Consider the following 24082-nt stretch of genomic DNA (forward strand, 5'->3'; position numbering starts at 1 on the left):
CTTATTCTAGCATTAAAAATATACCTAAGTGGCACCTAAATTGATGTTACCAATTATGCCACTGCCACATTAATTTGCTACTCAAATTAACATAGTTTTGTAATTATTTATTATTCAAAAGTATTTAAATACTAGTTTTCGCTACTGTTTTATTCATCTTAGAGTATTTAAACATTCTATAAAAGTGTGGTTTCTCCACCATGATTACCTATCCATTATTTGGCACAATCCGAACATATTATTTTTAATGTTTGAAAACTTTTGATGTTTGCCTTTAATTCAAATGTGAATCTGAATTGGTTTCGAACAAACGCGAGATCAACAACAGTAATCGTGGTGACGTGGCATCGTTAACAGGGAATTGTTGTAGCTTAATTATCCGGGCGTCACAATTCTCCTCCACTACAAGAAATCTCGTCCCGAGATTTAAGAGGGGAGTAAGGGGGAGGGATTGGGTTACGGAAAATCTAACGGATCTTCGCGGTCTTGGTTGCTCTTCTCGAAGAGGTCCATCCAATATATTGATGCCTTCATATTTCTTCTTCAGGTCAAAATGATGAAGTCATCATCCTTCCCTCGGGATCTTCATCGCACATACGAAAAGGATAAGCGGTAACTTCAGAAGAACGGAACTCCACAAGGTGGCTCTCTGGTTTATAACTCAAGGAATGTGGTAGAAAGTAACTCTCAAGTTGAGACTTAAGAAAATATCGAGAGCAAAGTAATAAGGTACAATAAGAAATTTCAAGCGGGTAGGCAATCGTTCGATGCCTGAAACAGGGCGAGAAAGGGGCTCAAAGCAACGAAAATAAGTATTGTGTCTGATACCAGAATAGATCACTAGGCAGGTGGCCCGTGAATTACATACGAAGTCAAGCGTGAGGATTGACTTTGGTAACAGGGGTGTACCTGGGAGTCAGGTTTCGATCCTGTGGAACTATGGGTTAAGGGCCCACCATGTGGGTTAAAAGTAGAAAGGGTGCTGACATCTTGCACGGTCACGATAGTAAGGTATGTCAGAGGGTAGACTGGCATTTATGTTGGCAACAACGTTGGTACCAAGGGCGAGGGACAAAGAGAACCATCTTCCTGCTCGTTGAACAAGGCGGACCAATAGGCAAAGTTCTCGTCCATCGGTGGTTACCGGAATGCTATCAACAAAAGCAACAGGGTCTTACTGACACGGTTGTACACCAAGGTGTTTACATAAGCAGAAGAACATTACTTCTTAGATCATATAGGTCATCAGAAAGGGTAATCAAAGCAATGGAAAGGAAAAGGTGATCTTCATATTAAACAGAACAATGGAAAGGAAAATGTGTTTAGACACAAATTTCAGGGGGTATATCCTTCCCAAGGACAAACAGAGCATGATAGCCATGACAAGATATAACGTAGAAAATCCTTTAGGAAAGGGGAGAGAATTTTCATGACATTACCCATACAACGGTGTTTGGATAATTGATAAAGAGAATTTAGAATTGTGCTTAAAATGCTCTTATTGAAAATCGGAGTACCACAAACATGCTTCGAGATAGCATGGACATGTTCAACAGGCAAAGGTCGGATTTTGGATACTCAAAGGATCCATGAGGAACAACTTGTAGAATAAGCCTTACAATTTCCTCAGGGAAGAGTGTTTAACCTAGCTGAAAAGGAAAACTATAACAATAGAGCCTCCGGCCAGGTGTGCTAGGCATGACATCACCTTACCAGGTTATATAAAGACCAATGTTATAACTCTTGAAAATATATTCCAACCATCATATCTGACCGAGATTCATATCTATTTGGTGTGATGATACCTCAGGCTCAGGATGCCTGAGAAGAAAAGGTGCGACAAAATGACGAGAAGACATTATAAGATTCTCGGGAAACGAACTATGGAACCGAGTTTCGAAATAAGAGTTCATCAGTAAACTAAGGAGAGGATGAGGAGGTGGCTGATGGACTCAGCGACAAATCATCGAGATTTCCAAAGGATGGATTTCCACAATTATGTGAACAAGGAGATAACATTTGCCAGGTCAAATGGTATAATGATGTATGCTCGAGGAAAACCTACACAATTAAACATTGGTTGAAAGATGCACCCGATATATGGGCTAGGTAGCATGACCAATGTCAGAATGGTGACCCAATAACCAATAGTTTAAGAATGAACTGTCAATCAGTAAGGGTTGCTAGAAGTTTTGAAATTTCACATCACAACCCAATTGTCAGTATTCCGGTTAGAAACAACACGGGGACCAAGAAAAGAATGGTGATCGTGATAAGTATCACTTATATCAAGAATTCTCAAGAGGTGGTGAAATTCTCACGACATTCTTGACATAAAAGATGGTAATACTCCAAGATAACATTTTGTGATTTTTGTAGGATTTAATCCATACATTATCTGAAGCAGGTCGAATGGAACAAAATGAGGCTTGTTACGTCTACTTTCCGTTCATATAATTTTTACACATGTTAAGACTTGTCTTATCGCTGTTTAGTGACAGTTTAGAAGGCTAGTCATTGTAGAAATACAAAATCTAGCTACTGCTACAGTAACTGAATGTTACTGTAGCCGTGTAGCATAGTAGCAGCAGCAGACAACGGTACAAGCGGGCGCTGCCAGCGGGCGCTCGAGCGGGCGGCTCGGGGTGCTGTCAAGGGCGAGGCAAGGCGGCGTGCAGAGCAGCATACAGCTGCAGCGGCAAGAGCAGTGGGCAGCAGCGCAGCGCAAGCAACGGCGGGAGCAGTGGCGGCGGCTACGATGTGTGGTGGGCAGCAGCGCAGGTCCATTAGCGACGGCCTACGGCTCGGGTATGAGCAAGGAAAGGGCTAGTCCGCAACTAGTACAGCTCCCGGAGCCCGAACACGTCATCAGAAGAAGCTAGGGAGCACAGCGAGCAATTAAACACGGGGAGAGACGGCGAAGCTCACCCAGAGGCAAACGGATGCGAGGGAGAGGTCGGGGATGCTCTGGAGGTAGTGGATCGAAGGGCGGCGGCTGGCGGATTCTGGTGAGGGGAACGGCCACGACGGCATCGCAGGTGTTCCTTGGCGTTGATCCCGGGAAGAGGAAGATGATGGCGACCGAGCTCCTGGACACCAAGGTGCAGCGTGGGGGAGGCTCCGTCCTACGGCATCTGCAACGACGCGGCGATGGCAGCGTCGGCTATGTGCGCGTGTGCGAAGAACGGCGTGAAAGGGAATGGATGTTAGGGTTCGACCTGGGCGTCGTGGGGGTACTTATCCATCACGGGGAGGGAGTGGATGCTTGACACGGCGACGATCGGTGGCGTGGACGGCGTGCGCGCACTGCCAGCGCCATGGATGAACAGGAGAGGGAGACTAAGGCGCTGGTGGGCTGGGCAGATCGGGTGGCCGAGGCCCAGGTGGGGGTTGGGGCCTTTTGTTTTCTTTTGTTGTTTGGGCTTTTCTCTTCTTATTATTTTAATTTATTTCTTTTCTGTTTCTTTTAGTTGCTGCTTATTCTAGCATTAAAAATATACCTAAGTGGCACCTAAATTGATGTTACCAATTATGCCACTGCCACATTAATTTGCTACTCAAATTAACATAGTTTTGTAATTATTTATTATTCAAAAGTATTTAAATACTAGTTTTCGCTACTGTTTTATCCATCTTAGAGTATTTAAACATTCTATAAAAGTATGGTTTCTCCATCATGATTATCTATCCATTATTTGGCACAATCCGAACATATTATTTTTAATGTTTGAAAACTTTTGATGTTTGCCTTTAATTCAAATGTGAATCTGAATTGGTTTCGAACTAACGCGAGATCAATAACAGTAATCGTGGTGACGTGGCATCGTTAACAGGGAATTGTTGTAGCTTAATTATTCGGGCGTCACACTCGACCACGGCTACACCACCCTACGCTCTCGGCTACATCGACATCGGCACAAAGGGTTATCATCTGCTTGAGCAACTCGTCGGCTTCCTCTACAGTCAATGCGTCCGCGACGCGACACCGCCCATGACGCTCCCGCTAGGACTGCGGGGGGATGTCAGTCTGTCGGTTGCTATTCTCTCAAGTCTGACTCATCCGCGTCGCTTCTGTTGTTCGCAATGCTACCGCTACGACTGCAGGGAGATGTTAGAGATACACTACTAGAGAAAAGCTTACTAGTGGCGCTGGTTTTTTACATACATGTAGCGCGGGCACCCGCGCTACTGCTAGGGCGCTACAGCTATTATTTAACAATAGCGCGTTTCTAAACAAGCGCTGCAGCTAAAATACTCATTAGTAGCGCCGATTTCTCCACCAACGCTACTATTATCATCACATAGTAGTAGCGCATTATTTTCTCCCCACGCTACAACTAGGCAAATAGAAATAAAAAATAAAAAAAGCAGTTAGGTGCAATATTCATGGAAATCAAGACAAGTCCAGTGCAAATAAACTAAGTTCACAGAACCATCTCACAAACATTAACGACAGTACCACATTTAATATAACCACACAATCTCACAAACTCATATAGTAGTCAACAATGCATGGATAGATCATAGTTGATAAGTCTACTAGGTAGTCATACTCATACTAGCATATATATGGTTCAACAGCCACACGCATGCATATGAAGTTCTAGATGATGTCGATGACGACCATCATCCTCAAGCCTGGGCGGTGGGTGTTCCTGATAGTAATTAGGATTGCCTGTCCAACATGAAGATTCTTGCCGATGAGGAAGCTCTTCCACCCAACCGAGTTGAAATGTGTGCGACCGTCCGTGTCCACGCCGTACGCACAAGTGGTGACGGAGCCCCTTGCGGTAAGGCGTATTCCAGCAGAGCCTTCTTCATCAGGCTTGATACCACAACTCTCAGATAGGCTCTTTGGCAATTTCTGAATAAGAAAAACATATCAATTAATAAGTAGCCTCACACATTCTACACTAAGTATAACAATAAAGCATATAATATTCACTAAGCACATAAGATTCACTAAGCATATAAGATTCACTAAGCATATATATCATCGGACTCTACACTAAGTATAACAATAAAGCATATAAGATTCACTAAGCATATAAGATTCACTAAGCATATATATCATCGGACTCTACACTATAAGTATAACAATAAAGCATATAAGATTCACTAAGCATATATATCATCGGACTCTACACTAAGTATAACAATAAAGCATATAAGATTCACTAAGCATATAAGATTCACTAAGCATATATATCATCGGACTCTACACTATAAGTATAACAATAAAGCATATAAGATTCACTAAGCATATATATCATCGGACTCTACACTAAGTATAACAATAAAGCATATAAGATTCACTAAGCATATAAGATTCACTAAGCATATATATCATCAGACTCTACACTAAGTATAACAATAAAGCATATAAGATTCACTAAGCATATATCATCGGACTCTAAACTAAGTATAACAATAAAGCATATCATCAAATTACTCTAAAAACTACAGTAAATGCAACATACCATGATATGCCGATCAACCATGGTACTTGTCAGGTGGGTCACGAATGGCACCCCGACGAAGTCAGCACGTGGCAGAATGATGTCTCATAGGTTTCACACCTCCTCCTCGCTCAACTTCATTCTTTGAGCTACGATGGCATCACCGAGTGGGTCGTCATCATCCTCATCATCCTCATAATCTTCTACTTTGTTGACATAAATCACGGCCAACTTGGGTCTTTCAGCTCCGAAGGAGAAGCTGATCAACTCACCACCGGTGATACGCATGTGGTCGATGAAACGGACCCATCCATCTCCTCCCACCCGCGTCATCTTTCGTCCTTTCTCAATCTCCATAGTGTAGGGGCCCCCAGGAGCCTCAAAGGTCACGGAGTCTCCAGTCAGATTGTTGAATTCTGACCTCACATTGCATGGGATGATCTGTGTACAAAAAGCAAAATGATATATACACGATGCATTAATGCCAATAACACTGGAAACAAAATAGTAGTTACTAGTTTCATATAATTTATTACCGCCGCATGAAGAAAACTAGACTCGAAGTAGATGCCAAATAGCGTGCCAGTTGCAAGGCTGCTGGCGCACCTTGACTTGCACCGTCGACATGGTGGTGGTGGTGGTGGCGCCATTTCCCTAAAGCAATATGATTAAAGGATTAACGATCCAAAAAGTAAACATAAAGTTTTCATAGCTAGAGTTCACATGGCAAGCAAAATAACAACTAAAAAGTAAACATAAAGTTCAGTCCAGGGGAACACTTTATCTATTCCCACATCCAAAAGTTGAACCAGCTTAGAATCTTCCAGAACACAATAAGTACACATCCATTCCACCTTTGGCATCAGATGCACAATAATTAAAACTATAAAAGGCAAACACCCCCCTTTTCGATCAGATACAACTCTCTGTCTATCTGTGTTTTCTTTTTCTGAAATTTACCAAAAATGGGCTCACTAACAGCATCATAAGAACTTAGCAATTTGAGCATCACCACATACAGATACTCTCTTCAACCTGAAAGAGAGTATCGAATCAAGCATTGATTTTTCCATGAAACCACATAACAGTGAGGGCTTCTTGGTCATATCTTTATGTGCATCAACAAAGAAGTTAGTGGCAGTAGCCAAGAATTGAAACCTTCAACCGTTGTTGTCATATCAGAGCTAAAAAAATGCCCACGATTCTACGGTCGAGCACTATGGTTGTTCCAGCGAAGGAATGACAAGTAGTTACAAGTACTACATCAATGATCCTAAATGTCGGAAACAATAGTCACGACATGGACGCCCCCTCTCTAAACCCTAGAACACTAGGCACCGCCGCCGCCACCACTCCTCCAGGGGCAGCAGCCAAGAATTGAAACCCAAGTTTCAATTATATGTGCTAAAAGCCTCTACTTCTCTAGCTACTTCTCTCTACTCTCTCCTAAGTTTCGGTGAGCAACAAAAAGCCTCTACTTCTCTCACCTAACCCCTCTCTCTACTCTCTCCCCAATCACGTGAGGAGCATGTCGCATCGAAGCGCGGAGCCACCGTGCAATCCCTAAATCTCAAAACATGGCGAGCCGCCGCAGCAAATCGATTGGAGCCTAGCTAGTGTGGCGCACGCAGGGAGGAGGAAATCGAGGGGGACTTACAGGGCTGGAGCTTCGGAGTAGGCGAGAGGCGATCGCGCGTGGTGGAGGCGCACGGCACCGTCGACGGGGGTGAGGCGGCGGGGGACGAACCCTAACCGCGGCGGCGGCGGCGAGCGGAGGGGATCGATTGTGAGAGTGTGAGGGGGTGCAGGGGCGCTCGGGCCGGTTTTCTTTTGCTCTAGTAGTAGCGCTGTTTAGAGGCCGACGCTACTGCTAAGCCCACCAGTTGTAGCGGCCGTTCAAAACAAACGGTACAGCTAAGTGGGCTACTGCTTTTACCCTGCGGCCCATGTAACAGTAGCGCGGCCCAAGCAAACAAACGCTGCTGTTATATATTAGTAGTAGAGTGTTTTCTGCCCAGCGCTACTGCTAAATACTAGTAGCATGGGGTCATAAACAGGCGCTACTGGTAAACTTCTATCTATAAGCATTTTCCTAGTAGTGATATATTTGGGTTACATATGTTTTGATAGTCTAGAATTTATAATCTATCTCCTACCTTATCTTTAGGAGAGACGTCTTGCCCTCCAAACCTTGTAATCAATATATACTCGCCCTCGAGGCTCAATAATACATCCATTATATTCTGCAACAATTCTCTCTCTTCCTTCTAACATCGAGCAAGAGTGACACTCGTCGGTGTAGAGGGCATGTTGTTCTCTCTGGCTTGGTGTGGATTGTTGAGTGTATTGTGTACGTGTATATTGTGTATTGAGCCCACCTCATGTTTTCTTTGTATAATCGAGGTTGTGGTCCCTCTCCGTACTCATGTATACGTGCCTGGTGCACCGATCAATGCATTGTGTTTGCACAGCCTATACGTCATATTTTACATGGTATCTATCGCATGTCGGTCGACCTAACCCTAGCCGCCGCAGCCGCCGCGCGTCCTTCACGCCGCCGCCGCCACCCGCCGCTGCCACCTGCTGCCGTCACCGCCGCGCGCCCTCCGCACCGCCGCCACCGCCACCGGTCGCCACTGCCCCGCCCACCTCACGCCGCCGCCGCGCGTCCTCCGCGCCGCTGCCACCGTCGCCACCCGCCGCCGTTGCCGCCGCGCGCTTCCGCGCCGCCGCCACGACCGCCGGTCGCCGCTGCACTCTGCTCCCCACTTCCGCAACCTCCTCCTTCCAACCCTAACCCTTGCCGCCGCTGTGCCTTCCTCGCGCCGCCGCCGTCGCCGCAGGCTCTTCATCGCCGCCTCTCCCCACCCCCGCTCCTGCCCTATCTCCATCTAGCCGCCGCGGCCCCTCATCCGCGCCACCGCCGCTCCTCTTACCGTCGCCACCCCGGCCGCCGCCGCCTCCCTGGCCGCTGCCGCGCCTCCTTCCCCAGCCACCGTTGTCGCCGCTGCAATGTCTTCTGCTGCGTCATCTCCCTTCAGCCCCATGTTCACGGGCGCGCCGTCTCCCTTCACCAACATGCAGCCGGCGCCTCCAATGGCCGGCGGCCACGCTCCGCCCGCCCTGGTTCAGCCCCTCGGCGGCTACACCACGCCGCCGACTTTCTCGGCGGGCCATCCGACCAACTTCGACGTGCTGCAGCAGCCGACCGGTGCCGACTCCGCGGCTCTGCCCGCCCCACCGATGGCCGGTGGCCATGCACCGCCCGCCCCAGTTCAGCCCTATGCCGGCTTCGCCTCGCTACCGGTCTCCCCGCCATGGGGCCCTACTCCTTTGGCTGCCCTGTAGTCGGCCTCATCACCGAACTCCTTCGGCACCGGCGGCGCTTGGTACATGGACTCGGGCGCCACCACCCACATGACATCTCATCCCGGTACCTTAAACTCCTTCACTCCGGTTTGTACTCCTACTCGTATCACCGTTGGTAACGGTTCCTCTCTACCTATCACACATGTTGGTCATACTTCGTTTCCTTCCACATCTACGCCTGTCACCATGTCTAATGTTCTTGTTTCTCCTGATTTAGTTACGAACCTTGTCTTTGTTCGTCGTCTTGCTCGTGAGAATCCCATTACCGTTGAATTTGATGGTGTTGGTTTTTCTGTGAAGGACGCCCGTACTCGGATGGTCCTTCACCGTTGTGATAGTCCTGACGAGCTCTATCCAGTGCACTCCACCGCCACCGCCTCCATCACCCCAGTCGCCCTTGCTGCAGGTGTCAACCTTTGGCATGCTCGTTTGGGACACCCGAACCCCACCACTTTGCGTCAAATTCTTCAGAGTTTTTCATTCTCATGCAATAAGATCGACGGCCATACTTGTGAGCCTTGTCGTCTTGGAAAGCACGTTCGTCTTCCCTTTAGCACTTCTACCACTATTTTCACTTTTCCGTTTCAGTTATTGCATAGTGATGTTTGGACATCCCCGGTTGCGAGCAACACGGGCTACCTATACTATTTGGTGATCTTAGATGATTTCTCTCATTATGTATGGACATTTCCTCTTCGTCGCAAGTCCAACGCCCTTGCCACACTCACCGCCTTTTATTCCTATGTCACCACACAGTTCGGTCGTCCTATCCTTGCATTACAAACTGACAACGGAAAAGAGTTTGACAACATCGCTGTTCGTAACCTTCTAGCCTCTCACGGCATTATCTTCCGCCTCACTTGTCCCTACACGTCCCAACAAAATGGTCATGCCGAGCGTATCCTTCGCACTCTTAATGACTGCGTCCGCATGTTGCTCTTTCACTCTAACGTGCCTCCCCGGTTTTGGCCGGACGCTCTCGCCACCGCCACCATCCTCATCAACATCCGTCCGTGTCGCCCACGCTGGAACTATGCCCCTCACCATCTCGCCTTCACATCTTTGGTTGTCTCTGCTATCCTAGCATCGCCGCCACTGCGCCTCATAAGCTTGCACCTCGCTCCGTCGTTTGCATCTTCCTTGGCTACCCACCTAACACCAAAGGATACCGCTCCTACGATCCCGTCTCACATCGTGTATTCACCTCCCGGCACGTTTACTTTGATGAGAAGGTGTTTCCATTTCAGCAGGTACCTCCCGTCGCCCCGTCGCCGCCGGCCACCGGTGGCCCTCTAGCGACCCTATCAGGTGGGCGGCCCCGCTCGGTTCTTGGACCGCCTCCGGGCTTCGGCGGTCCTCGCGCCGTGGGACGAGCTGCGCCTCGCGCCCCCACGTCGCCCTCGCCGACTCCGTCAGGGGCCTCGGCATCGCCCGTCTCGCCGGTCGCCGCTTCGCCGGCATCTTCGCCGGCCGCTGCGTCGCCGGCCTCTTCGCCGGCCGCCGCGTCGTCGGTATATTCACCGGCCTCTTCGCCGGCTTCTTCGTCGGCCGCCGCGTCGCCGGTATCTTCACTGGTCACCTCGAGGGCCGCCCCCTCACCGGCTGCCACGCCGGGTGCCTCGCCGGCGGCTTCGCCGGCCGTCTCGCCGCCTGCCTCGCCGGATGTCCCGGCGCTGCCGTCTCGCCCCGTCACACGAGCCCGAGCTGGCGTTCACCGGCCGAGTCTGCGGTACTCGAGCAACGAGTACCTCCTCGCCGCCTCCACTGCGGAGCCGTCCCCTATTCCTGCGTCCGCTCACGCAGCCCTTCATGATCCTCACTGGCTTGCCGCGATGCAGGAAGAGTTCGACGCTCTCCAGCAGAACCGCACCTGGACACTGGTTCCCCGGCCTCTTCGCGCCAATGTCATCAGTGGCAAGTGGGTCTTTCGCCACAAGACCCGCTCGAATGGTACACTTGAGTGCTACAAGGCTCATTGGGTGGTTCGTGGTTTTCAACAGCGCGCTGGAGTTGACTTCACTGAGACGTTTGCACCGGTTGTCAAACCGGGCACGATCCGCACAGTCCTCCAGCTTGCGGTGTCCCGAGGTTGGCCAGTTCATCAGATGGATATCTCCAACGCCTTCCTCCACGACCATCTTGAGGAGCAGGTTTATTGTGAGCAGCCCACCGGTTTCGTCGACGCATCTCTTCCTTGCCATGTGTGTTTGCTGTTCCGGTCTCTATACGGGCTCAAGCAAGCACCTCACACTTGGTACTAGCGGATCGCCGGATTTCTTCAGACACTGGGCTTCAGCGTCACTCGCTCGTACGCCTCACTATTTGTCTATCGCCATGGTGACACGACTGCATATTTGCTCCTCTACGTCGACGACATCATCCTAACGGCCTCCTCCGCAACTCTTCTTCAGCAGATTACTCTCAGGCTGCGTGACAAGTTCGCCATCAAGGACTTGGGCGCTCTACATTATTTTCTTGGCATTGAGGTCGTTCGGCGACCGGATGGCTTCTTTCTTCATTAGCAGAAGTATGCGCACGAGTTCCTTGAGCGTGCTGGCATGCTCAACTGGCACCCTGTTGCTACTCCTGTTGACACGAAGGCCAAGGTTTCTGCTCTTTAGGGCTCGCCAGCGTCGGATGCTCCCTTCTACCGGTCCATTGTCGGTGCTCTTCAATATCTGACTCTCACCCAACCAGATCTACAGTATGCAGTTCAGCAGGTGTGTCTCCACATGCACGCCCCTCGTGACTCCCATTGGACTCTCGTGAAGCGGATCCTCCGTTACATTCGCGGCACGATGACTCTTGGGCTCACCCTCACGACGTCCGCTTCTCTAGAGATGGTGACCTACTCCGACGCAGACTGGGCTGGCTGCTCCGACACTCGTCGTTCCACCTCCGGCTACTGCGTTTACCTCGGCCCTTCACTTGTCTCGTGGTCGTCCAAGCGACAAACCCACAGTATCGCGCTCCAGCGCGGAGGCTGAGTACCGAGTTGTGGCTAACGTTGTTGCCGAGTGCACCTGGCTATGACAGTTACTCCAGGAGCTGCATCACGATATCTCCCAGGCTACGGTTGTCTACTGCGACAACGTCTCTGCAGTGTACCTCTCCGCCAATCCCGTTCATCATCGCCGGACTAAGCACATTGAGCTGGACATTCACTTTGTGCGCGAGCAAGTGGCCCTTGGACGTATTCGGGTCCTTCATGTTCCGACTGCACAATAGTTCGCCGATGTGATGACGAAGGGCCTGCCGACTTCCACCTTCGAGGAGTTTCGTTCCAGTCTCTGCGTCACTGGCGCCGCTTCGACTGCGGGGGGTGTTGAGTATATTGTGTATTGAGCCCACCTCCTGTTTCCTTTGTATAGTCGAGGTTGTGGCCCCTCTCTGTACTCATATATACGTGCCTGGTACATCGATCAATGCATTGTGTTTGCACAGCCTATACTTCATATTCTACGTGGATGACGTGACGATGTCCGGCGATTTCTCAAGGAGGTGCGATCTCGTCTTTGATATCGTGTTGTTGGCCGAACGGATGAGTACAAAAATATGAACCATCTATATCTTTACCTAATAATAAAGCAAATTGGGTTTCTTTCGTCCGTCATGGCATTTTTCAGAAAAGTCCCTCTATTTCAGAGAATTCAACCCGTAGTCCTGTTTTAAGTTAATACGAATCGTTATTTTCGTATTTTATATAAAAGTCCCTATCTTTTCTTGAAATCAACCCACCGTCCGGATTTAAGTCACACCTGAACCGTTATTTTACATTTTTCGAAACCCCCTCCTGATGTTTTAGATAATTAATTCGCGGATCATATTTAAGTCAAACAAATGCTTTTTAAAATCATCCATATCTTTTAAACCGTAACTCCGATTTGAACATGTTATATATGAAATTTGATTAGAAAAATATGTAGAATATGAATATGAGATTATTTTTACCTGTTAAGTATTTTTAAATATATTTTGGAATATATTTGAGTCAAACCAAATGATTTTCTAAATTATCTGTATCTTTTAAACCGTAACTTCGATTTTAACATATTATATATATGAAATTTTATTAGAAAAATGTGTGGAATCTAAATATGATGTTAATTTTACCTGTTAAATATTTTTAAAATATTGTTATGGAAGCAAACTTATAATTTATAGCGCAAGATTCGTTTTTTTCATACCGGCGATGATCCGGATTGCAAATAAACACCCCACTATAACGATGTACAGAAAAGAAAACATCGATAACTACACATGCATACCTCTGAAAAATATCGCAGGGGAAAACAACAGATTTCTCATCGCGAGAGTGAGAGAAAGCGAGCGCGAGAGAGAGGGGGAGAGGGAGTAGAGAGGGAGAGAGAGAGAAACACCTTAGGATTAACCATATTCAACACATGTTTTTTGTTGTTTTGTGTGAACACCGAGGCCATCGCCGGCGAGGGTGCGAAGGAGGATAAGCGGTAACACACAAATATGATGTCTCGCAAAAATAAAGGAGATGAACCTATTGTGGTCTTGAGTGATGGTTGTTGAGTTAAGAGCATGTGTTATGTTTTCTCTCCCGTTGCAACGCACGAACTCTTTTGCTAGTAAATTATCAAGTCAAATTAAAAGTGATGGGTTTTTATAAGTAGAGACGAGAGCTAATGGGTCCCGTCCGTATGTGTGCAGAAAAAGAGATGTATGCATCAAGACTGTCTTGTCTGTGCATGAGTCCCAGGGAAAAGAAAATAAAGACACAGAAATTCAGAGAAGGAATCAAATACGGAAGAGCTTTATCCCTCAAGAAAATATCAAATACGGAAGAGAAAGATTGAGATGCTTCGGAGGCGGCGCACTGCTATTGGCCAGTGGTTCACCGCTACATGCCGGGACCGTTTGATTTACTTATCTCGAGTTCTCGACCCAGGATGGGCTCGCCGTGTTTGCTAGCTCTGGGTACCGACTGCCGAGGGCGGAGGGACTGTGCCCTAGCGGTGCACGCTGGCTTCGGTTGTCAAGGGGCAGCGCGACGGCGTGCGGTACGCATGCGCGCCTGGCCTGGTCGATGACGGCTCCACGCACGGCGCTGGCTGCTCCAAAAGTGAAGCTCCGACGACGACACCCAGACCCAGAAGCCAGTCGACGTGTCCCACATTAGCGGCACGGTCCAGGCCGGCGTGCCCGACGCCGGTGCCGTGATGACGGTGCTCGTCTCAGTAGGCGTTGCTCTTCGGCGGTGCAGGTCAATGACGGTGAACAAAGCGGATACGGTGAGTCTTCTTGGGGTGAGGCCGTGCTCAGTCCCTGTGCAACCCCAGACCTTCACCCATGCCGCCCCATCTCCACTGGGCCGCCGTTGTTGCTGTTACCGCACAGGCCAACGCTAGTTCTCCATTGCTCCACCTGATTCTACACCGCCCACAAGGTGTTCGACAGATTGTCTCACATGTTTATTTTCAAGTGTTATGTCTTTCACTCTTTGCCGTAAACGCTGACTGATGCAGCACCGTTGCTAATTGCCTGTGCTCAAAAGTTAAAACACAAATTGAGCGCCCCCCTCTTACCCGAGCTTCCAGCAGCATCCTCTTCGTCATGGTGTCAATGAAGGTAAGCTTAATAGTCCATCCATCGGATCTTACGGACCACTGAATTTTTTGCATCTGAAGACTGAAGGTGTTCATCACCTTGAGCATTTACTTGTGTTCTCATGTATACCATGTTCAACTGAGGCCAATGGTTGAAAGATATTATTTGAAATGTTCCTTGGTTCGTCAGCAGGGCGCACACACTGTGTTTGACGACGACCCCGCTCCTGACCTGCTGTGCATACCCTGCTTGTAAGAGAGGACCTTTTTATGTCTAATTATTTTCCTGGGAGTTCCTATGCTGGCAAAGTGGTGAGATGCATTCACATTGGAAAATTGTATTGGTCAAAACTCAAATTGAAGTAGCAGGCTCTGATCCTCACTGCTTAGCTTTTCTAGAGAGGGTCAAAACTCAAAAGATCTTTTGTTTTGGAACATTTGTGTATTTGGTGAAACCCTGGACAGAAGACCCAATCCCGAGCTTCATTTCCAGTTTAGCAGTGGCCGTGTGCGGGAATGTTGCTTCTTTGAAAGGATATGGGCAGTAGAAGGTTAAGGAAAATTTTGCTTTGGGAGAACGCAAAGAGAGAAAAGGGATGCAAACAGAAGTCTGCTGGCCTGGTACAGTATTTAACTTCTTGGTTGATGTTGTTTGTCTAAACCAGCTTACATGCAGGATTACTTTTTTTTTTCTCTACTGAAGGAGTTATAATTATACTCCGCGGTGTTGCTGCGTTTCAGTTTAATAGCACCATATTCTGTCTTAGGATTCAGTTCTGTACCTGTTACATTTAGCATTTCAACTTGACAACAAGCATTGCCGAGACAAAGGCTTGATAAATATTGGTTTCTGTGTTGCCATTTGTTAGGAATTTAAACATGACTTACGGCCTAATAAAGAAAAGATGCAGGAAGCAGGAGGGAAGATGACTTTCCCAGTCACACGATCACTTGTATTCACAAAAATGCAGCTTGCCTATTTGCTTCCTCAGTGTTGGGCATGCTATTTCAATTAACTGAGTATGGCATTATGTGAGCTCAGGTTTTTCTTTTGAAGCAACGAGCCACGTCGTCGATTTCCATTAGAGAAACCGACACATAGGTTTGTTACGAACTAAACCTCAAAAGATAATATGTGAGCTCCGCTCCGCACAAAAGTTATCTGATTTTTGTTATTGTTTGCAGACTTGTGCGCCTGAGATTAGATGGCTGGTAACCCGTCCAATTTTGCTTCGGATCCAGGTGTATAGCACTTTAACAGTTCCTCTGTTAGTGCTGTTGGGCACCTTTTTGAATGATATGACTCATAGATGTGGTTTCTGGGCCGTGTTTACTGCCACATTTTCTCAGCATAGCATTATTCCACTACTGTTTGTGTTGTGGATGTATGGCTAGAAAAAAATTATTGTTATGCAAATTTGATATGTTTCATGTGGCCATATATTCACAAAAATTCCTGTAATTTTATTGTACAAAATAGACGGACGTGGCAACACGCATCATCAATGATCTAATATATTGATGTTTCTTATGTAACTCTCGCGGTTTCTGCTACAAACCTTTGGCTTGCAGAAACCAGTATGAAGGCACGACGGCTGTGCGGCCTCTGCCTCCCGGGAGCTCGTGGCAGCGGGGAGCCTCTACTTCCCACTTGGAAAGAGAGACAGGTGGCGTCTCGGAATAGTAGACGCACATTGGTTGAAAAATGGAACCTTGAATCGGACCAAACAGGAAGCAGAGAGGGAGAAGAGGAAGAAGCCGGAGGCGAAAGGGATGGGTGGGCAGAGCCGCAGAGAGAGCAATCCCCAAAAGCTACCCTCTTCTTTCTCCTCCACAGAACTCGATTGCCAGGCATCTTTACTCTGTGCTGCACCTCTTTTCTCCCGTGGACTTGGCCCATGGACCATGCTTGTGGCAATTTTATTCTCTTTTCTTTTTGAATTACTGATATAGTAGCAGTTTTGAGAATACGGATCTCACGAGAATAATGTGCTCGATTTTCTATGAGTCGAACCGACTCGCTGCGCCTTGGCCATAGAAAATTAGAAACTCAATGAGAATAACTCACCGCACCAACTGTGCATGAGGGAGACATGCATTTCCATTTCCTTTTGCCTGCAAGGGAAGAGCATGGGAAACTTAGATTCTCGGTGAAGCAAAACTGAAACATTAAGGCCTAGTTTGGCAACACCGTTTTTTCAAAACCATAGTATTCCAAAACCTCAGTATTTCAATAGATAGGCAACAAATACTCCAGTTTCTGAAAAACATAGATTTTCTCAGTTCCGATAATACCGCCGAGGTGTTTGGCAAGTGGCAGCTCTTCTCAGTTTTTTTTTATTTGCACAAATTGTTACGTTGTTGCATGCATACGCAGCTATACTCATCGATCAGCTTGTGCTAATTGCCACCGTATGCATGCAGCTTTGTACGGGCATGTTCTCTCCTAGTAGATGCTAGGAAGGATATGTATAGAGTTATCTTTTGTAATCAATCAAAGACAGTCAGCCGGCGCTAAGTCGTAATTTGTACGTGCATGTGCGCCACTCTAGCCAGATAGATCGATCGGCTAGCTATCGATTTTAGGTGTCACATGCGCGATGGCCAGAAGAACATGGACACAGAGAGACAACCCAGCCAACGTTTCTCGGTTTTTAAAAAAAAGGTCCAGACTTCTTTTTTATATACTACAAAAATACCACAGTTTTAGAGATACCACGGTTTGTTAAACTATAGTATTTTTTCATCCAAACGACTCAAAGTATTGAATATCAAGGTTTTTTCAGGAAATACAATACTCCTTAAAAACTACAAAATACTTTGGCTCCCAAACGCACCCTAAGTAACTTACTATGAAACACATGCGGAAAGTCTAAAATAAAAGACAACCGATCATGGTTGTGATGGCAATGTTCACTTTTTTAGGGTAATAGTGGCATTATTACCTAAGTTAACATAGTTCTCCAGAGTGGGGCATTTGGGAGACCGAGCTCCATGGAGGCCTTAATTTTGAAAAATTCAAAATTCAAACTTTTTAGTTAAAAAATTTCTAAAAAATTACACATATATACAAGGATGTAATGTGTATGTGTGTAAAATTCGAGGATGAAAAACCTTGAATTGTGAGCTGCACAAAAAAAACCAAAATTATGGACTTTGAGGATGAACAACATGTATGCTAAAAAGCCACATATTATCCTTTTTGTGCAGCTCTCATTTTTAACGTATTTTTTACCTAAAAATTTACACACATGTACATTATGTCTCCAGGTATATGTGTATTGTTTTCAGAATTTTTTAAAACTAAAAGTTTGAATTTTGAAGTTTTCAAATTAAGGCCTCCATGGAGCTGCCATTTTCGAGTTCTCCGCTAAAATGGTATACAAATTGTGAAGGAAAAGATGGTCTCTCCAAGCATTACAAGTAAGAATTTGAATAAAACTGTATAAGCGGTACATTAGCACATGATTACAAGAGAAAGTAGCAAATTATAGCCGAGTGCACATAACACACTCGTGAATAGTTTTTCATTCCTGGAAGATCTTAAGAGGGATGTGTGTGTGTGTGTGTGTGAAACTTAACAATGTGGATATCCGGTGTCTGCACGGTAGCATCTGCCGCACGACTGACCGACCACAGCGGTCCATAGGCGTGGTCCATCTGGCTGGCAAGGCGGGAAGGAGGTTAACGGCCAAGAAGCGGCCCCGCCTTTCCAACACTCTTCCAGCTCCACGCCTGCCCCTCTCTGCCTCACCACTCCACCTCCAGTCGCAGTATTCCCCGGAATCTTCCTTCCTCCGCCTCCGATCCCCTTCCCTCCTCCACCCCCCGCCGAGCTCCCCGCCCGCCACCTGTTCGGCCAAACATCCCACCATTTTCTACATATACGCGCGCGCCATTCCACCCTTCCTCCCGCCATCACCCGGTGACCACGACCGCCACCGGCACGATGCTCAAGGCGCTCAACCCCACCCCGATCCGGCTCCGCCCGGCGTGCCGCGCCTCCTCGGCAGGGTGCGCGCGCGGCGCGACACGGCGTGGAGGCCCGCCGCGGAGGGCGGTCCCGCAGCAGCCGCCCGTGCGCCGGCCGTCCGGCGACCGGTGCGTGCCGTGGCGCGGCGCGGCGCCCTCGGGCCCCGCCGCGCCGCCGGCATCCCCGGTCGCCGCCCCGGCGCCCGGGGCCCGGGCGGGGGCCAGGGGCGAGCTGGAGGCGTTCCTGGAGGTGGTGCCGGCGAGGATGCGGCGCGAGCTGGCGCTGCACCCGGAGGTCTGGGAGCTGGTGGAGGTCGTCATGGACCTCGGCCGCCGCCCGCTCGCGCGGTTCCCCTCCGGGGACTGGGTCATCTCCGACCAGCCCGTCACCGCCGACGACCTCCGCCAGGCCGTCTCCAAGGTGCCGTCACCTCAGCCTTCCTCTGCTTACCACCGTGACGCCTGCGACTGCGATCCCCAAATTGCCTTGGCTCTGACGCTCTGTTGCAGTATCAATACTACTGTAGCATGAAAGTTGCTTCTGTGGAGATGCTTGTTTTGCTCAGTTGGAAGATCAACAATACTTACTACTTACTGTAGTATGAAAGTTGCTTATGTGAAGATGCTTGTTTTGCTCACTTGGAAGATCGGTTTCTCTCTTTGCAGGTGGGCAATTTCTCCGAGGACAACCGATCCGGGATCAACCACTCGTTGCACCGGATCAGCGCCATCAGAAACCGCAAGGCTAACATAATCGGTCTCACTTGCCGTGTTGGGCGGGCTATATCGGGCAGCGCAGAGATGATCCGTGATTTGGTCGTGGGAGGCGGCTCCATATTGGTGATTGGACCTCCTGGTGTAGGGAAGACTACTCTGATCAGGTACACATCACCTACACTCCAGTTCTTTGATCAGTGGTGTTAGTCGTCATCTTACGCTAATGCATGTTACATGTATATTAACTCAGTAACATGGCTGAGAAGACCAAAGATAAATCGCAGGGTTTTGCAATCTGATCCTAACAATTCAAAATGCTTTCAATAATACAGGGAAATAGCTAGGATCTTGGCAGATGAGGGTAACAAACGTGTGATCATAGTGGACACATCTAATGAAATAGGAGGTGATGGGGATGTACCTCACTCCGGCATTGGGCGCTCTAGGAGAATGCAAGTTCCTAAAGTTACGATGCAGCATAACGTAGGTTCTTGCGGAATCTTCTAGTGTCTTTGTTTAATACTTTACTAGTGCATGCTCGATGATACACATGAAACATTGTTTATGTAGGTGATGATTGAGGCTGTTGAAAATCACATGCCGGAAGTTATTGTTATCGATGAGATTGGTACAGAACTTGAGGCAATGGCAGCCAGCACCATTGCTCAAAGAGGCGTTCAACTTGTAGGAACTGCTCATGGGGTGACAATTGACAGCATAATTAAAAACCCTTGCTTGCAAATGCTTGTTGGTGGGATTGAGGTGAACTTATTTTCTTTTCTGCCAGCTGTCCTCCAACAGTTTCTCTTATGTTCTTGAAGCTTAGCATCCTCCTGAACATCAGATTAAAGCGCAATAGTCAACCAGTTGATCCTGAAGCTTGTCATATATCCTAATGTGGTTTTTAGATTCCAAAGGACATGACAACTAGGCTATCCAAGCACAGTGGTGTCTCTGTGCCGACCTGGGTTCGATCCTTCTGGGGCGGATTAAGCGTTGTTAATTTATTCTGCTGGGTGAACAAATCAGTGTATCTCATTGTCTTCCTAAAATACCTTGCGAGGTTTCTTGACTCTTTGGTGTATTTTAGACACGAAAGGATAGTAATATTTCTTTTCAGCTAACCAAAGGATAGTAGCATGATGACAACTTTATCATATTTGCCAATATTGAGTTTCAAGTAAAATTTGGACCTGTAGTTATTTTAATCACATTTCAACACTAAACGTGACTAGAATAGTTTATTAAAATGACACATTTGAGTCTGCATCAAGAAAAAAAATACTTATTAGTGAAATAACAATGTAAGTTTGTTATACAGAGTGTGACTCTTGGCGATGAAGAGGCAAAGAAGCGGAAAGTTCAGAAAACAATTCTTGAGAGAAAAGGGCCCCCAACATTTTCATGTGCTGTTGAGATGGTGTCGAAGACTGAATGTCGAGTGCATCACAAGTTAGAATCTACAGTTGATGCTATTCTTGCAGGTAACTGTCTAATTCACAGTAACGATGTTCACAGTCAACTCCGAGCATAGCACATAGTCATTACTCATGAGGAGGATCTGTAGAGATCTTCTGGTTTCTGAATTAAGTCTCCATCTCTTTGGTACAGGGAAGCCTCCCAAGTTTGAAGCTCGCATGATGGATAGCAAGATCACCGAGTCAGGAGGATCTTTGGTGATATCTGAGAGAGTGTCTGAAACAGAGCGCTTACCTGCGTATCATCAAGATCTGGTCACCAGGGCGGTTACAGCAGAAGATAAATTCATCGATGATTTTGGTTCCTCCAGGCAAGCAAAAAGCAAGAACATCCCATCAGACGATAATGTCAATGGTGATTTTGGTTGTACAAAGAAAACAAAAGGCAAACAATATGTGTCTGGAAGGCCTCCAGTACGTGTTTACACTTACCAGGTAAGTGGAGATACTAATTATGTTTTTATAGATTATAATTTTGCGCAATTGTAATATTATATACATCGATGCTGTGTGGGTTAGTGCCTGGATGGACATTTCTTGCATGGCCTTGGATACTGCCTACGTTCTTTTTTGAGTCGTATACTTCATTTTCTGCAAATTATAGGACTCACAAAAGAATGTAACTAGTATTTCAAAGAGTTGCCTTCCTTGTAGCACCTCAGCTGTCCCAACCATCAAGTCTTAATGGCCCATCTCCCTGTATTTTCCTACACTGATGTCGAAGACTGAATTTTGTGCTATGCAATATTATAGTATTGTATTTAACAGTAAAACCATGAAGCTCATGGTAGTTATTTTTTGTGCTTTCAGGTTTCAGAAGCTGATATCTTGCAAGTAGCAACAGTGATGGGTTTTGAGGATGAATTGGACATAACAGATGACATTGAAGCGGCCAATGTGATTCTCGCGTCAAGTTCTGAAATGAAGCAGAATCCGTGGATCCGTAATGTTGCCAAGTACCACAAGCTTCCTATATTTGTTGTTAAGGTCATCTCATGATAAATTTATTTTGTGATGTCCAGTACAAAAAAGTATTACATCTGTACTAACAGAGTTCCGTCTTGTAAATTGCAGACAAATACGATGGCTCAGATAGTAAAGGCTGTCAAAATGATTGTTGGAAGAGATAAACTTGATGCACCATCACGCAAACAACCTAAAGTTTTGGAAGGAGAAATAGAGATTGAAGATGATGCTCCGAAACGGAAGCCATCATTGGAGGAAATTGATGCATTGGAGGTAATCTCTTCACTTCTATATTTTGTGAAACAGTACCACTTAACAGGGAAAAAAATCTATATCTTCTCAGAATACAGTCAAAACCAAGATGAGCGTTTTACAGGTTACCATTGTTTTTACTCCTACCGTCCTTCTGGAACTTTAAACTGCTAGTAGTTCCGTTCATAGTGCTATGTTTACTTGTTGTACTTACTGTGAGATAAAACATAGTAGTTGCATAACAGCTATATTATACTCTGCAACCATTCAGGAGGCCCGGTTGGCAATTGAATACATTGTAATCCCGGGCGGGGAGCCCGTCGAACTCCTCCCAAGGTGTTCAGAAATTGTTGCTCGTCAGCTGGAGCTCGTTGAGAGCTACCAGCTCCTCGCCGAGACCTTCGGAACCGACCCCAATTCGAGGCTGCAGATTCTTCCAGTGAAAATAGCAAAGAAGAGCTCGGGTCAGGGCGCTCAGGGGCCGACGTCCACCAAGAAGAACGGCTCGGATCTGATTGTCAGCGAGAATGGTGGAGGCTTCAGCTTCTCCCGGCTGCCATTTCTGCCGAAGTGACACCTTAGTTTGACACTCTGATCACCGTTGCCGAAATGTAAAACACCATTCTTCTCCCTTCTTCCCCTTGTTGTTGTTGTTGTTGTTGTACAGCGCTGTGCACAGTGGTGTAAATAGTGTTTTAATGTCCAAGAATCGAAAGAGCAAAGCTAATTGTAATTGCCTTCCATTCTTTTACCAAATAAAGCTCCTCACATCCTGTAATCTGTAGTTGTGTATAGCTCAGCTGGATTTGGTCTGTTGACTGCAACCTACATTGGGGATGATGATGTAAAAAACAGTTTATGAAGTTTTAGTATAACATTCATATAAAGTTATAGCAGCACATGTTTTGCGGTTAAAAAGGAAACTATATATCGATTGTTTTAAATGCAGCTCACTGCCTCTCTGGTCACATAGGGACTAATTAATTAGTTCAACATACTACCCATAAAAAAATTAGTTCAACATACTACCTCCGTACAATAATATAAGCCGTTTCTGCAGTTCAAATTCTCATTAACGCTGTTTAGTAAAATCAGAACAACCGTGGAACGACAATAGATGGCAAATGGGGAATTGTTCAACTTTGATCAAGTAAGATTTTCATTACAAATCCAAGTTCTCCGCATTTCGACATCGTGAACGTCGGACAATCTATATCTGCTCGGGGAGATAATCCACCACGTCGCCAACCTCCATATCGAGTTGTGCCGGTGTATGTCTCCCGTGCAGCCGCTGGCCATCGAATAGAAACGCCCCTCCGAGTATGGACGCCCCGTCGCCCAGCACGGTGGCGTGGTACAAGTCCATCAGTGGCTTGAGCTTCTCGCTCCTCCGCACCGTGCAGTAGATCATGCGCTCTCTGTCGTCCCGCACCCTGAGCGTCATGTAGTCGACGGACTTGTCCTCCTTCACCTCGCCCCGACGCCGGGGAACCAAATAGACCCTGTCCCAGTCCGCCATCTTGAGGCCTGCCGGCGTCTGCTCGGCCGCGACGGGCTCGCCGCGGTACAAGAAGACGCCGCCCCCATCGCCGTCGTCGCCAGCGGCGGGCACCATGGCGGCGTAGAAATCCATCAGGACCTTCATCCCGTCGGTTTTCCGCATGGTGCGGGTGAAGCTGCGGCCTCTGAAGTCCTGCAGCACGAGGGTGACGAGCATGTCCGGAAAGAACCGGATCGCGTCCCCGTCCTTCATCCCGCAGTCCTCCGGCGTCTGACAGCCCAGGATCCGCTTCCCGCAGCGCATGAACACTCCGTCGTCGTCGCCGCGCTCGACGGCCGGCACCAGGTCGTGGTAGAAGTCCATCATGGCCTGCAGCTTGTCGGTCCTTCGCATGGTGCGGGTGAGCCTGCGCCCTTCCTGGTCATTCACCACAAGGGTGACGTACTGCTCCATCGCCGCCGGCTTCGCGGCCTTCTCCGCCTTCCCAAGCGACCTCGACATTGGGCAGGGGGAGGGGCGGCGGCGAACTGGTCGGGTTGGTGGGTTTAGGGTTTTTCACCTTCGTATATTTGGCGTGTAGTGGGCTTGGTGGGGTTAGGGTTTTTCACCTTCGTATATTTGGTGTGTAGTGGGCTTCCGACTCCTCCGAAGTGGTGGCAAACATCAAGCACTTTTCTCCTTGTCGTTATGCTGCTACCCTACGAGAGATAAGTCACCGGCGAGAACCTTTCCGGACACTTGAGGTAATCCATGAAAGGCGGGAACACAACGGAGAAGTGCATTCTCTAGCAA

General features: G+C 47.6%; 2 protein-coding genes and 1 long non-coding RNA gene across 6 annotated transcripts; 2 read left to right on the forward strand and 1 right to left on the reverse strand.

Moving 5' to 3' along the window:
• The first annotated feature begins 13570 nt into the window (after positions 1–13570).
• On the forward strand, positions 13571–16408 carry LOC125546170. Of its 4 annotated transcripts, none has more exons than XR_007300471.1 (3): positions 13612–15506; positions 15590–15646; positions 15977–16408. It is a non-coding gene; the product is annotated as an uncharacterized LOC125546170 (long non-coding RNA). The 4 variants fall into 4 exon arrangements; XR_007300469.1 differs by lacking the exon at positions 15977–16408 and having other exon boundaries at positions 13615–14426; positions 14595–15506; positions 15590–15940; XR_007300470.1 differs by lacking the exon at positions 15977–16408 and having other exon boundaries at positions 13616–14426; positions 14598–15506; positions 15590–15940.
• Positions 16409–18124: 1716 nt separating this feature from the next.
• Positions 18125–22567, forward strand: LOC125546183 (protein SEEDLING PLASTID DEVELOPMENT 1). Its single transcript, XM_048710358.1, has 9 exons — positions 18125–18797; positions 19043–19257; positions 19426–19576; positions 19664–19855; positions 20415–20577; positions 20705–21006; positions 21382–21558; positions 21646–21810; positions 22061–22567. Exons 1-9 carry the CDS (start codon positions 18354–18356, stop codon positions 22361–22363), a joined length of 2112 nt encoding a protein of 703 aa, XP_048566315.1. The 5' UTR covers positions 18125–18353; the 3' UTR covers positions 22364–22567.
• Positions 22568–22824: 257 nt separating this feature from the next.
• LOC125546193 lies at positions 22825–23818 on the reverse strand. The gene has a single exon (XM_048710365.1). The coding sequence runs from the start codon at positions 23789–23791 to the stop codon at positions 23000–23002; it is 792 nt and encodes a 263-aa protein (XP_048566322.1). The 5' UTR covers positions 23792–23818; the 3' UTR covers positions 22825–22999.
• Between the last annotated feature and the right edge of the window lie 264 nt (positions 23819–24082).

This window comes from Triticum urartu, chromosome 1 (genome assembly GCF_003073215.2).
Source record: "Triticum urartu cultivar G1812 chromosome 1, Tu2.1, whole genome shotgun sequence".
Taxonomy (NCBI): Eukaryota; Viridiplantae; Streptophyta; class Magnoliopsida; order Poales; family Poaceae; genus Triticum; species Triticum urartu.

Excerpts from the sequence above, each read along its gene's own strand:
- LOC125546183 (XM_048710358.1), top strand. The coding sequence starts at position 18,354 with ATGCTCAAGGCGCTCAACCCCACCCCGATCCGGCTCCGCCCGGCGTGC. Across the intron at positions 19,856-20,414 it reads TGCTTGTTGGTGGGATTGAG|AGTGTGACTCTTGGCGATGA; the intron begins GTGAACTTATTT and ends TTTGTTATACAG. Across the intron at positions 21,007-21,381 it reads TACGTGTTTACACTTACCAG|GTTTCAGAAGCTGATATCTT; the intron begins GTAAGTGGAGAT and ends TTGTGCTTTCAG.
- LOC125546193 (XM_048710365.1), bottom strand. The coding sequence starts at position 23,791 with ATGTCGAGGTCGCTTGGGAAGGCGGAGAAGGCCGCGAAGCCGGCGGCG.